This window comes from Spea bombifrons, chromosome 3 (genome assembly GCF_027358695.1).
Source record: "Spea bombifrons isolate aSpeBom1 chromosome 3, aSpeBom1.2.pri, whole genome shotgun sequence".
NCBI classification, from domain to species: Eukaryota; Metazoa; Chordata; class Amphibia; order Anura; family Pelobatidae; genus Spea; species Spea bombifrons.
The window spans coordinates 79172916-79188083 of NC_071089.1; the positions used below are offsets into that span (position 1 = coordinate 79172916).

General features: G+C 34.6%; 1 protein-coding gene across 1 annotated transcript in view; it reads left to right on the forward strand.

The window, feature by feature from the left end:
* CSMD1 (CUB and Sushi multiple domains 1) overlaps window positions 1-15168 on the forward strand; it is a 645996-nt gene that overhangs the window by 485896 nt on the left and 144932 nt on the right. The window contains exons 13-18 of the mRNA XM_053459630.1: window positions 3818-4000; window positions 9604-9930; window positions 10066-10260; window positions 11920-12058; window positions 13427-13614; window positions 14294-14482. Coding sequence (XP_053315605.1) covers window positions 3818-4000; window positions 9604-9930; window positions 10066-10260; window positions 11920-12058; window positions 13427-13614; window positions 14294-14482 — 1221 coding nt within the window. The remainder of the gene's footprint in view (window positions 1-3817; window positions 4001-9603; window positions 9931-10065; window positions 10261-11919; window positions 12059-13426; window positions 13615-14293; window positions 14483-15168) is intronic.

Here is a 15168-nt window from a genome sequence, read left to right on the forward strand (position 1 = left end):
TGACTTAAGGTATGCAGGTATAAGACCATGTTGACAGTACAAAATATACTCCATCATTGCAAATGCTTATCTTGTCTTCTATAAATGATAGTGTAACAGATGAATGCATCATAGTAGTAGTGTAGTGGAGGGTTTTATGAGTTGTTCCCTTGAACAACATTGTGAAAGATTGTTTCAGCATCATTTCCTTTTTTTTTTTCTTTAGAAGGTTTTTCCATTGCTTTGCTGGGATGATAACTCAAAACAAAATAGGTTTGCCCTTCAGCCTTTTGATGCATAGAACCCACCTTGCTGCACTAAAAAAAAGAGTACATCAGTTAAGGGAGCAAAAATCTCTATTCCTTTTCTCATCACAGTTTTATTTTGTTACAGAAACATATTTTGTGGGATATATAATTCCAAAATCCTTGATATTTCATTAAAAAACCTCTAAGAAGCGTAGATTATGCAAGCAGGGGGGACATTTTAGGTCATTGATCTTAATATGGTTTATTGTTGAATTACAAAGATGTCCTTCCCTTGGGACTAACAAAAACACTTAATTTTCAAAGGGCAATGTCCTTAAGGTCAATCACAGGGTAAAAAAGACACACATAGTAAGTTGCAGAGACCCTGTAATAGACTACACAGCAGACACAGTCTACAGATCTTACCTCTGGTTTCTCCCACACACACACACACACACACACATGGCTTTATTCTAGATCCTTTAATTTGTATTTAATAACCTAGACATCAGTATGGATAATACAATGTCTATTGTTAATAATAATAATACTACAACACTAAAGACAAATGAAGGGAGTTATATAAACGAGGATAATGATCCAGTCGACTGCTTAAATAAATACTTCTGTTCTGTTTTTACAGAGGGAGATGAAGGTGAGGGACCCTTGTTAGCCATGAGAAATAGGGTGGCATGTGACAGTGGTGGGTACAGAGGAAGAAGTTCTGCTTGAACTCCCCAAAGTAAAAACAGACAAATCCTTGGGACCTGATGGGATACTCTCAAAATTTACCAAAGCTGTGGCTAAACTGTGAAAAACAGGCTGGTGTGCTGGTAAGGGAGAGGACAAGTAACCTGCAAGTCAGGGTTTAGGTCCTGGCAAAGTCAGTTCCTGACACCATGCCTGTTAAAGGACTCATTCAGAATATGTGATTCAATTTTGAACACCAACTCCTTTGAAAGATTAGATTTGATTGGGAAGTGTAAAAAGAAGGGCTTCAGCATTAATAAGGTGAATGAGTGATTTTAGCAATGGGGAGCGTTTCAATAAATCAGAATTATTTATCCTACAAAAGAGTGACCTAAAGGTCACATCATCATCACAACATACAAACACATTTAAGGTCAATGTGAAGCCCTTCCAAGGAGAATCTGCACACCGCTGACAGAACAGTTGACAAGATTACAAAAGCATTGGTTCTATCTTAAAAAAAGAAGGAAACTCTTTAACAGTAAGGTCTATAAAGCTCTGGAGTGTAATGTCTTTGGACACAGTGACTGTAAATACTGTGGAGACTTATAAACTAGACAAATAAACTAGTTTTTATTTTTGGCACGTGTGTTCAGTCATACTTTTAGTAATTTAAAAGTTGATGTTCCAGGGCTTGTTCTCACTGCTTATAAAGTCATTCAGCATTTATTTTATTTAGTTTATTTTAGAATTTTTAGATTTACCTTAATCTAGATCAGCACAATTAAAAATGGCTTGGGAAGGTTGAACCTTTATTTTTTTGTACCACTATTACTATGCAACTATATTAAAACCAATGTATGCTTCTAATAACAGGCATGGAAAATAAGAATGGGAGCAATTAGTTTTAGAAAATTAGAATTTTTATGAGTTATACAAATAAAAATATTAATGTTACTGGAGTTATTATTTCTCATGCTTGTTTATTATAAAAAGCTAGTGGTTTAAAATATTAGTTTTACCACAACAGAAATTGGATTTTGATTAGCAAACATTTTGAGTTACGTGATGGCCTGAAGTGGAAGCAAAGGTGAACCATTTAAGAAAAATATTAATCGATTTTCATCAAACCGATTTGTTTTCTTTTATACGACTCATCAAACAGAATGATGTGCATTTTCGAAAAGTGTTTGACGTGATATGGCAATACAATCAACAATGGTAAATGATGAGAAAATTAAACAATAATAGCATATACATAACTTAAGAGATGCATGTGGATGAAACATCTGTCGGCACGATTAATGGCTTTTCTCAAAAACATACTTTAAGTGTCTTACTTTAATATCCTAGCACGCCCTTACACTTTTTGGAGTTCATTGTATGTATACTGTACATACTTAACGTTAAATAACACAGCTCATACTTCTCAGAAACAATCCAGTTCTCTTTTCATGTAAAACGCGTATTGCTTTAATGACTTAAATGAGAATGCTACTGAGCATGTGCAAGAAGTGTATGTACTAGTTTCAGTAGAAGCAGGAAAATGGGGCTTAAATGAGACAGAATTTCTCATTTTCTATTTCAAATAACTAAATGTATGCTCCAGTTTGCAGGCAGTAAAATGCATGTGAGTGCAGAAAAAAAAAAAGACTAAATACAATGTTGAGGACTAGACCATTGCTTTAAAAAATGGTATGTCTCATGATCCAAACCATACCACATAAAAAATGGTATGTCTCATGATCCAAACCATACCACATAAAAAATGGTATGTCTCATGATCCAAACCCGTGTTATGAGATGGGAGTGTATGGCTGTGCATGGCTGTGTTTATTGAAAATATGACTGCTGACAGATGCAGTAAGATGAATTCTGAATTGTAAAGAGCTATTCTATCAGCTCAGATTCAGCCAAATGCTACAAAAATGATATGGCAGCGCTTCACAGTATCGATGGACAATGACCCCAAACATACTGCAAAAGGTACCAAAGAGCTTTCTGGGGGCGTTTAGGTCATTGTAGCGGCGTACAGAGACAAAATTATGAATATTGTGTTACTGTCCAAATATTTATGGACCTAACTGTATATAAGAGCTACTTTGGCAACTATGGACTGCTGACAGAATCCCATTTCCCCCCCAAAAAACATATATGTAATGCATTTTTTAAAAAGAATGTTTTGTCACAATGTTTAAGTAAATTCACTATTGATGTTTATATCTTAATTTTTGGCTTTTCCTGCAGAATTTAGAGTTAAATCTTCCCATTTTAAGCATTCTTTTTTTTTAAGTCACAATTCAGTCATGCAAAATAATGTGGAAATTCTTTTGGAAAAAAAAATGAATGCTCTTTATGGCTCATCAGATGAATTACTTTCTTTAAATGTTAAATTTTAAATGCTACTGAAATAGTTCAAATATGTTGTAACCAAAAACCGAAAAAGTTAAAGACTTCTAGTAATGCTATTTTATAGGAGCCTTATTCTTGAAACGTGTATGTACTATTATTTTGTTTGTTACTTTTGTGGACATTAAATATTAATGTTTAACAACAATAATGGAACAGGCAATTTATTTTGTGCAAATGTATGATTGAATTCTAGGCTACACAAACTAATATTAGGGAGACTGGTTACATTAACACACACTAGCTCCAAAACTTCCTATAGTAATCATACTTTGTGGCTTTGAATAGATCCACATGATGTATTTATCAGTAATTTCATCCAGTAATATTTATTGCGTAGGTTCAAAAAGGCAACTTTTCATAGTTGAACCAAGCAGCAAATATTTGTTGTGGGTTTTTTTGGCAAATAGAACTTACTTTTAAATGTAATACTTCTGTGTAACAATTAGAATAGCAATTCAAATATGTATATATTTTTTTTTATTATTCAGAAATTGAAAAAGGTGGCTGTGGGGACCCAGGAATTCCAGTTTATGGAAAACGGAATGGGAGCAGTTTTTTTCATGGGGACATTCTCACCTTTGAATGTCAAGCAGCCTTTGAACTTGTGGGAGAAAAAACAATAACATGCCAACAAAATAACCAGTGGTCTGGAAATAAACCCAGCTGTGTGTGTAAGTTTTCAACTTTTAATGTTGTTGTTCAAATGTTATATATAACTATATGATTGTATTTCTATAATTGTGGTCATTTCTCCCAAACTTAGGTTCAGTTTTCTCTTAACAAATTATTTTTTAACAACATATTTCAATACTTGTTTCTTAAAACTTTACACGAAAATGTACATTTATTACTAATTTGAAAATCCTTTTAAAGCATCCAGGCAGATTAACAATGAACCCTGGAGTAAATCCAATGTCAATTACTGTAAAGTGCTTGTAATATGTAACGTAACACATCACCAATTGCTGTTTATCAGAATTATACCTTATTTTGGGAAAGAGCTTGAAATGGCTAGGGAAAACTGTTGTACCTGACAATATTTAAGTACTTATTGTTTAGGATTTTCTATTTAGAAAAAAAATGATGTAACAATAGAGAGAGACAGAGCCCCAAAAGCCACTGATGTACCCCTTATGGTCCCTTTGTGTGGTATAGAGTAGACATGTGCAAATTATATTTCCCGCCCATTTGGTTCAGAAATTGGGGGTACATTTTAAATTCGGTAAAAAAAATAAAAAAAAATGCCCGGTGCCCACATTCACTTTTATTCACTTTCACTAACTCTCTCACACTCTTACTTGCTCTCACTTACTCTCTCACACTCTTATTCTTGTTCACTCTCTCACTCATGCTCTCTAAATGTTTCCCTTCCTTCTCTGCCGGTAACTTCTGCCAACCACCAGAACAAGAAGATGCGGAAGTGGTCGGCAGAAGGAGAAGTGGTTAGTAGAAAAGGTAGGGAAACATGTAAAGTATGTGAGAGAGTGAACAAGAATGATAGTGTAAAAGAGTGAGAGTGAAAGGGCCTGCTAATTTTGGATGAAAATTCTGCACTTTTTGCTCTGGGGCGCTTCGTAGAGGGCACTGCTCTTGTTTTCGTACAAATTGCAGAATTTTATTCCGATGAATCCGGATACACAAGTCTAGTATTTAGTAAAAGAGCAGCTATATCCCCCTCTGCTACTATGTGGTTTGCACTTTAGTAGGGATTCAGATGTCATAACAGCATAATTTGGTGCTCTATTAATACCGACAAGTAAAAAAAAAGAATAAGGCTAAGCTACTCATATTCAAAAAGGACAGATAGTTATTTATTCATAAAAAATAACATATTTCTCTTCCCATGCTCGTCATGCTATGTTAAAAATTAGTATTGATTCTTACAAAGTCAATACCCAAGTCCTTATTAGCAGTATAGTTTGTGCAGTAACTGAAAGTGTGGAGAATATTAATATTGCTCCTATATCACTATATCTAAATCAAAATATACTCTGACGAGTATAGTTAAACATGGCATGACTATAACCATCTGATGCAAATTCTTAAAGTTGGGTTTAATGCATACAAATGGGGTGCCAACAGGCCACTGGGTAATCAGTGTGCTAAATGGCAGGTCTGAGTGTGTAAGCCAATGGTACAGATACAGGCTTTCTTTAGTGAGAAAACATACATATATATTACCCCCTACTACTATCTGTCTTCTCCTACTACCGCAGAGTGTTACTTCATGTTACATAACCCCATTGAATGTGTCCATTATGGGGAGCCAGGGTGCTGTGCATCTGTTGCCTTCCTGTGGATACGCATAACTGGCTGAAGCTAGGCTTCTTCTCTTGCTTATTCTTGTTCTTCTGTCTTCGTCTGCCTCTCCATGGTATCAGCTCTAATATCCAGGTACTTCCGCTAAAGGGAAGCGCCTCCGTGCACATCCTCTCCCATGATTTGAAGAACAGAGGAGCCATTTTACAGAAGTTCTCCAAGAGGCCAGAGTATTACAGACAGATTCACAGAGAAAGAGAATCATTTCTGCACCTACCAATTAGGCATCTTCTACCTAATTGGTATACTGAGTGTAGCAGCATATGGGTCACTCTGAAAGAGATCTTTATCTGATTTCTGTGACCATTTCACTTTCATTCATTCAAAAATAACTCTAGTATTTATTGGGAAAGTTCGGGATAGTTACTACCAGGGAACATGCAAATATAATGGTACCAACATGTCTTGGAGAGGAGATACTTTTTAACACCATTTGCAGGCTCTGGCAGGAATTCCTTTATCCACTTTTAACACCTCTTTTCATCGAGTATGGTTGTTTTACATGATATCACAGCCCCTACCTACAACACAATCCATAAAGACTCACAATAAAAGACAGCGTTTATATGTTCATGTTGAAATTGTAAAACTGAAAATTGATGGACTGTTTGGAATTGCTGAGGCTTATTGAACTGAAAGGTCATCTAAAATGGCATTTTAAAGGTGCTGTTCCTCAGTTTAACGATTTTGTTACTAAATATAGCAGTAGAAACATCATTTCTAGTACTGTTGAGTCCCCAAACCATTCAGAGAAATAATTCTTTAATCATATAAAATTGTGTCTCATTCATATGCTGAGAACATTTCATAAATATGTGACACAGGAGCAGAGGTGTTGCTATAGAGACTGAAAAATGTTTCTGTGTTGTTTTCATGTTATTAAACTTTCAGTGGAAGATGTAAAACGTCAGATCCAATATTTATTTCATAATTTTCTAGAGAGCTTATTTAATGTTTGGAACAAAACCTTGTGCAGAAACAAGCTGGCATATTTTAATTGTACTGATACATAAATGGTTTATGTGTTTATATCGACTTAGTCCTTTGTACAGGGGATACAAGATTTAAACATTGCAAAGTTATTTTAAAATTAAAGGGACGCTCCAGTCATCATATACTTTTTTATGCATATGTTAGCTGAGTGCCCCCTTTAAGTTATGGCAAATGCATGGAGGGAATCCCCATTATACACTATATGGACAAAAGTTTTGAAATACATATCTTAATTATTGAATTCAGGTGTTCAAACCAGACGTTTTGCCACAGGTGTATAAAATGAAGCAGCTAGTACAAGTACAATGCCAAGTGTTGGATCGAGTGGTGTCAAGTACACCACCACTGGACTCAGGAGCAGCGGGAAAGTGTTCAAATCGTGCTTCTTTGTTTGGCGGTCTGATGAGCTAGTCTGGGTTTAGTGCATGCCAGGAGAACATTACCTGCCTGACTGCATTGTGCCAACTGTAATGTTTGGTGGAGGAGTGATTATGGTATGGGGCTGTTTTTCAGGTGTTGGTCTAGTGACGGGAAATCTTATTGCTTTAGCATACCAAGACATTATGGACAGTGTTATGCTTCCATCTTTGTGGGAACAGATTGGTGAAGGCCTTTTTCTATTCCAACATGACTGTGCCCCAGTGCATAAAGCAAGGCCCATCCATATTTGGATGAGTTTGATATGGAAGAACTTAAATAGTCCACACAGAGCCCTAAGCTCAACCCCATCGTACACTTTTGGGATGAACTGGAATGGAGATTACGAGCCAGGCCATCTTGTCCAACATCAATGCTTGAACTCACAAATGCTCTACTGGATGAATTGGCAAAAATGTCAACAAAAATACTCCAAGATCTTGTGGAAAGCCTTCCCATAAGAGCGGAAGCTGTTATAGCTGCAAAGGGTGGGGGACAACTACATATTATTCTCTATGTATTTAGAAGTCATACAAGTTGGTGATGGTCCGATGTCCCAATACTTTTGTCCATATAGTGTACTTGCCTCTTTCCCTGCCTCCCAGCTCATATGCCAAGGTGAACATGTCGTATCTCCTGCTCACCAATTAGCATGTGTACTTTATTATTTTTCAGTCAGCTCCAGTGACTTATGTTGATTTAAGCTTTCTTGCAGAAGAGTGCAGCGGCAGAATAAAACATTACCATTGTACCATTAAAACAATGTTCCCTTTCAATGTCTAAGGGGTGTATTTGTAATTTTCTATAAAATGTATTTCACTGGGGGAAAATAATTATCCAATAGACATTTTAATGTTACTTTGAGAAAGCCACATTGACAAAATGCTTTAGTGGGATGTCAAATTAACATTGTTCTCAGGGAATGCTGCTTCTGAGATCCACCTTCAGCCATTCAGGGATTGCCAAAATGTGATAATTCAAAATAAAGGTATTTGTGCCTGTTTTAAGGAAACTCATATGAGTATGAAAGTGGATGGAAACAGCCAATTTTTTACATAAAGTCATCATGCTGCAGGCTATGTTTCCTGAAACGTCAAATGCGTTGTGAGGTCAGGAGTGGCCATCTGACATATACATCACAATGTTCGTGATGTACAGTATATGTGAAAATTCAGATATGGGAACAAGAGTTTTTCCTGGGACAAAACTACCGTTTTTTACCCAACTCTATAGGGGATATTTATTTGGCTATTTCTTTTTTCTATATGCTGTGGTGAGAGTAGAGCCCTGTTTACAATGATTAATAGAAACGCTTAAGGGCCACCTAACTGGTATGTTTAATGTGTGTAGAGTACTGTGCTTCCTACTTGCAATGTTTTCTCCAATTCAACACAAACCCCTGTAGGGCTTGTCCTCTTGATATGCTACACTTTGTTCATTTAGTCATCTGTCATAACACCAGGGTTTTGTTTCTCTGCTGTTGCTGTCTGTAGGATGCTATTAATTCTATACTGTGCCATTGAATTATGATGCCCTGCGTGTGATACTTTGCATTTTTGACATTCAATTGTGCATTTCACACATCTGTCAATTCATCTAGTTTATACGCATCTTGTTTGCTTATTTTTACCCTCTAAATGTCAAACATGTTGCAGGTTGTAGGTATGCCTTCTCTTACAGTCCAGCTGGGAGCCATAAAAAGACATTAAAATGAAAGTGTAGTAGTTCACAGCTTGTGGCAACTACTTGTAACTTGCCATGACCTTACAAATATCTACTTCATTTTAGTAGCCCAGTGCACATAGTTTACAAAACAATTTCAAAACAATTAATTTCTTATCTGACATGATCCATTCTACCTAGTTAAATACTGAAAACAAAAAAAAATATGCAAGGAATCCCATCGAATAAATGTTTAAAGTACTCAGTTGACTATAATAACAATAAATAAAAACAATAATACCAAATATATAAGGATGCGACAAAACCATGTAGTTGAGGTCCATAAATGTCACTGCCATGAATCTTATGCATGGTCCTTTAGGGTACTATGGCTCAGGGCATTGACTCTCATTCCCTCTCTTTCTCATACTCATTCTCGTTCACTATGTCTTTCACTGTCCCTAAATGTTTCTCTACCACTTGTGCTTCTTCTTGATCTTCTATCTTCTCTATTGTATCTTCAATCCTTAATCTGGTATCTTCTTTCTTCGTCCGCATCTCTGTGGACATAACCCGGCAACATCTGCCAAAATGGCAGTGCTGCGATTTTGTCCTCCCTGATCCTCCAATCAGGAGGAGAGGACGTTACCCCAAGCGCTATCATTTTGTAAAGTTGTATACCTACCTCTCTCTTTCTACTTCTAATACCTCTAGCTATACAACCCTGTTTACTTGCTCTGATACTTTATTGCATTGTTTCTGATATAGATGTACTAAGCTTGTTAGTAACTTGGAAAAAGTAATGGCAATGAGAAACTGTATTGGTTGATTGATTACTGTCAAGGTATGGTACAAATCAATTTTACTTTTTTTTCTATTACAGTTTCTTGTTTCTTTAATTTTACTACTCCATCTGGGATTATCCTTTCACCAAACTATCCAGAAGAGTATGGAAACAATATGAATTGTGTATGGTTGATAATATCTGAGCCTGGAAGTCGGATCCATCTGATTTTTAATGACTTTGATGTGGAGCCTCAGTTTGATTATGTAGCAGTAAAAGATGAAGGGATTTCTGAATTACCAGCACTCGGTACATTTTCTGGAAACGAAGTGCCTTCTCAGATTGCAAGCAATAGTCACATTGTGCGTTTAGAGTTCCAGTCTGACCACTCCACCACTGGAAGAGGCTTTAACATTACCTACACAAGTAAGTAATTATTTATAAGTCTATAACCATGAGTAAAAATCTATAAAAATATAGTTTGTAAGGATACAACAACGTATTTTGTGTTTGCTTTCTTTTTGTGATTTTTTTTTTGTTCTTAAACATTGTCCTTGACAGCCTTTGGTCAAAACGAATGCCATGATCCAGGTATTCCAACAAATGGAAGGCGTTTTGGAGATAGATTCCTTCTTGGGAGCACTGTATCATTTCATTGTGATGAAGGTTTCATCAAAACTCAAGGATCTGAATCTATCACTTGTATTCTACAAGAGGGAAATGTAGTATGGAGTTCTGCTGTACCAAGATGTGAAGGTAATACCAATTTTATTTTATTAAAATTTGTAATCTTTGTTGCAATAAATCTTAACTAATCTTTTCTTTTGACTTTCTAATCGGATCATTATGGGGGACAAACACCAGTTGAGTTTCTAATAGAAAATGGTGGAGTCGTAATACATAGTTATATCATTTATAATGAAGCTTGTCGAATTCTTCCTTTTATGCTGGATAAAGCGTCCAAAGTTTCTTAAGTTTTCCTCTCACAATGATTACTTTATGTTGGTGAGAAGAAAAGCTTCCTATCTCCCCATTTCTATTACTATTGAGAAAAAGAACACCAAAAGAATATGTTCAACCAAAATGTAATTGATTAAGAAGAAGGAAGATTACAATGAGGATATATTTATATCTCTATGTATCAATATAGTCCTATGCAAACTTTTTATGCAGGTGTGAAATGATCAAAAGTACAAATGCTTTAAAAAATAAACATGAATAGTTTATTTTTATGATTTAACAAAATACAAAAATAACAGAAGAAAAATGTAAATCAAATCAATATCTGGTGTGACCAAACTAATTGGATAGTAACTAGCACCTATTCCAAAGAGATTATCCTACTGATATATATATATAAATACAGATTTGATTTCACTGGGTAATAAATAGAACACCTTAACTGAAGATGAAATGCTAATCCATGAAATTTAACCTTTAAGGATTGTATACTAAAAACTTAATAGAGCATCAACATAATCTAGAACAGTCCCTAGCCCTATCATACACATAGTGGACAGGATTCATAGGATATAACTGACATGCCATGATCACTAAGCCCTGTAATTCTAAAATAGACAATATATCATTGAGTACACTACTATAAGGCTAATTAGCAGTGATCACCTCCTAAAGTATCAATTCACCTATGCCCTGCCTAAATATCAACACTAGGACTGCAGAAGCTTCATAAACTAATAAATAAAAGTAAACCTGATGCATGTTTCTCTGTAGCCATCACTACTGTATCTGACACAACATAAACACAACTAGATAACCATTTAACTAAAGGGTCCACTTATAGGAAACAAAACCAGGGGAAACTAAAAAGACAAAAAACTGGATCAAAATACAACACTATGCAGGAACAATTCTTCCTTTCTTGCAGTGAAATCTTCCAAAGGCATACAGATGGTACAACTTACCTGCAAACTCTCCTTCTGGTTACTGTCTAGGTTGATGTGTTCTTTGTGGGTGTTTCTTAAAGTGGACCTAAGGGCTATTTTAACTTCTGCAAAGGCACAACGTCTTGTGGTTTTAATTGGAAAATCTGTATAATTACCTACGCCCTGGGCTTTCCTCCTTTTGCTTACTCATTGTTACATGCACATAATATATATCTATATATATATATATATATATATATATATATATATATATATATATATATATATACTCACACGACTTCATATTAAAGTACAAAAATGTTTATTAGTTTAGGTCATATTATATGACTTAAACTAGGATGAGATCAAACTGATCGCAGCCAGATAAACAGGTGAACTTTATTTTGCAAACTACACAAATATAATTGTGAATCTATTTATTTTCAAATACCCAATAGCACAAAAAAGTTATTTAAACATATCAACCAGTTAATTGAACTTGAAATGTTTTTTCTTTTTTACTTTTCAGCACCATGTGGAGGTCATTTAACTGCATCAAGCGGTGTTATCCTGCCTCCAGGTTGGCCTGGATATTATAAGGATTCTTTGAACTGTGAATGGGTGATCGAAGCTAGACCTGGACATTCAGTAAAAATTACTTTTGGGAGGTAAATAAATATTAAACAATGACAATATAAATCATACATAATTTAACAATGTTTCAAAACATATTTAAATATGTCTCAAATAAAGCATCAGCCAAAAATATACAATGCTAAAAAATATACAATGCTAAAATGTATAGTTCAGAAGGCTAACATCTCTATGGACAAATTGGATAACATTCATGGAACAGTGTTACAATGTATCAAGAGGAAAGTGTTCATTCAAAAATATAGACACTGGAGAATGATTTCATGCTGTCATCATCTGTCATAAATGTATGATCTAAAGATTCAAGGAGCAGTAAATACATTTTAGCTTGTAAGAATTATATCTAAGTACAGATGTTTAATGATATCATATCACTATTTTGTATAAAAATACAGCAAATTCAATATCAAAAATACAGAGACAGAACTTGCACTAGTATAGTTAAGACAGAAAGAGGTGTGTGGACATTCAGAAGTGGCATAGTTCTGGCTAAATCTTAGGCCAACTAGGAAAACACTTCTGCAGCAAATTTGAGGTCGCGCTTGTAGCCAGCCCAGATACACTGTCAAGCTCTGTATCTAGCTGTTGCAACCTCCATAACATGTTGTATCTGTGTCTATCGTTCCAAAGAGACATCTTATTCCACACACAGTAAAGAGAGTGGTGACGGAGTGACAGAGTGGCCCCAGCCTAAATATACCCCTGTCTATCAGTAATGTATGGGATAGCTGGCTAACTTCCTTTATTATAATAAAACTAATGGACCCACAGGCTACATTTTGTTATTGAGGTTAATCAAATAAATCCTAACAAAAAAGAACTGGTAAAATACATTTCCATTGGAGTGGCATTAGCCTTGTTTTCTGTATAAAATAATAGAACATTCACAAATACGTTGGAGTGATAAAGATATTGAAATGTCGGTTTTGTTTATGTTAAAGGGTTTCAATTTTGGTATCTAAGTTTTAGCTAAAAATATATACAGATATATGGAAGTTGGCTTGTCATGAGAAAATGCAACACATATAAATGTTTAAAAGTTAACTAAATAAAAACCGTATGAACATGTGCATTAAACACTCGTTTAAATGGAATTTTGCCGCAATCGGCCACTAGTTCTTCGTTAACAAGTTAGTTCAAACAATGAATGTAAAAATTATCTTTTTACATGTGAGTTGGAGAGCATAATCTGAATCGTTAATGCTATGTCAAACACTATGCCATTTATTAAAAATATTTGCAGAAATGTTTAAGTATCCATGAAATTAGATCACATTTATATGATTTCATTTTTTTATTTTTTTTAAAGAAAAAAAATTACTAATTGTTTAATATTGATTTTCACACCATTAACCTTCTCTTAACTCTTTTGTTTATCTCAGGTTTCAGACTGAAGTAAATTATGATATTTTGGAAGTACGAGATGGTTCAGCGAATTCCTCACCATTAATTGGAGAATATCATGGAACACAAGCTCCCCAATTCTTAATTAGCACAGGAAATTACATGTATCTATTGTTCACGACTGACAACAGTCGTTCTAATGTGGGCTTCCTAATTCGCTATGAAAGTAAGTGTTTCTGTGATATAGTTTAATATGTATATATATATATATATATATATATATATATATATATATATATATATAACATTTATCTCTCTATCTCTCTTTTCATTTAATAAAACTATACAAAATTAGAAAAAAAATTATAAAATTGTAATATAAACTGAAATATGATTAAAACTGGAAATGTCTGACACCTTGGAGATAGATCAAAAAATAAAATTATATAATATTCAGTATCTGAAGGTATGGGAAATTATAATATTTCTTCATGATAACATGAGACTTATGTTTGAGTAGGGAGTAAAACAATGTCATAAATGAATAAAAAAGGAAACAGAGAAGAATTGAACAAATATTTAATTAATCATGCAATCAAATAAAGTTACGCCCCTGGAAGAGTTTTCAATTAACCTTTGTTCTGGTATGATTTTTAATTTCCTAAATAATTAAAAACAGCAAATAGGAAAAAAATTGCAATGACCTTCATTGTCATGTATTTTTTTTTATTATTTGCTCTTTGTTTAATAATTCACACAATATTTCATCAGGTTATTATAGCTTTCCCTCAAATAGAAGCAACATTATTTTAATATGACATGTTGTGATGGTAAAATCCTCATCATAAAATCATCACTGTGGTGCCATTGTTACAATAGTCAATCGTCAACCTGTCTGTTTGCAGGTGTTACTCTGGAAATTGATTCTTGCCTTGACCCTGGAATTCCAGTAAATGGCTACCGACATGGTAAAAATTTTGGTATTGGATCTTCTGTAACATTTACTTGTGATCCTGGATACATACTGAGTGATGAGGAGCCATTGGTTTGTGAAAGTAACCATCAGTGGAACCATGCATTGCCAAGCTGCGATGGTAAGTTCTGGAATGCTGACCAAGCATGCATGGGAAATGCACTACGTAGTGGCTCAATTATAGGCCGCACCCTTAAAATGTGGTGCCATTCTGAAGAAAAAAATATTTTTAGAGAAATAACAGTATTTTATCTAATGAACATGAAATCCCTGCGCTGAACCCCGATTATAGGTCGCACCCCTACTTTAAAAAATAAAAGTGGGGGGAAAAAGTATATTATGATCACATTCATAACTAAATTCAATATAAGGTCTTTATAGAAAACACAAGAGATGGGTTGGATTAGGGACTACAGTTGATAGGAGTATAGACAGGCGGCTGCCCTCATAAGCTCCAGAAATTGCCCAGGTATTGTTATAATAGAATATCTATTCGATCAGTTTTTCATAAATATGTTCTCTGCTGTAGACAAGGTAAACTAATTAGACATTAATGTTTTCTAGTAAATGAAACTTTCTTAGCAGTTATCACTAAGAAACGATTTCAGCATCCCAATGTAATATTTTGTGCTTGATATGTGACTACTCTCTGCAGGCATTCAATGTTGTCGATATTTTAACTGTACAGCATAAAAGAGAATAACTCCCTATTGCATGGAATAGAATTACTATATGGAATATGTTAGTAAAAAATGGAAAAAGTTATAGATGAACAAAAACCTTTTTGTCCAAGGGACCACTTGGTAT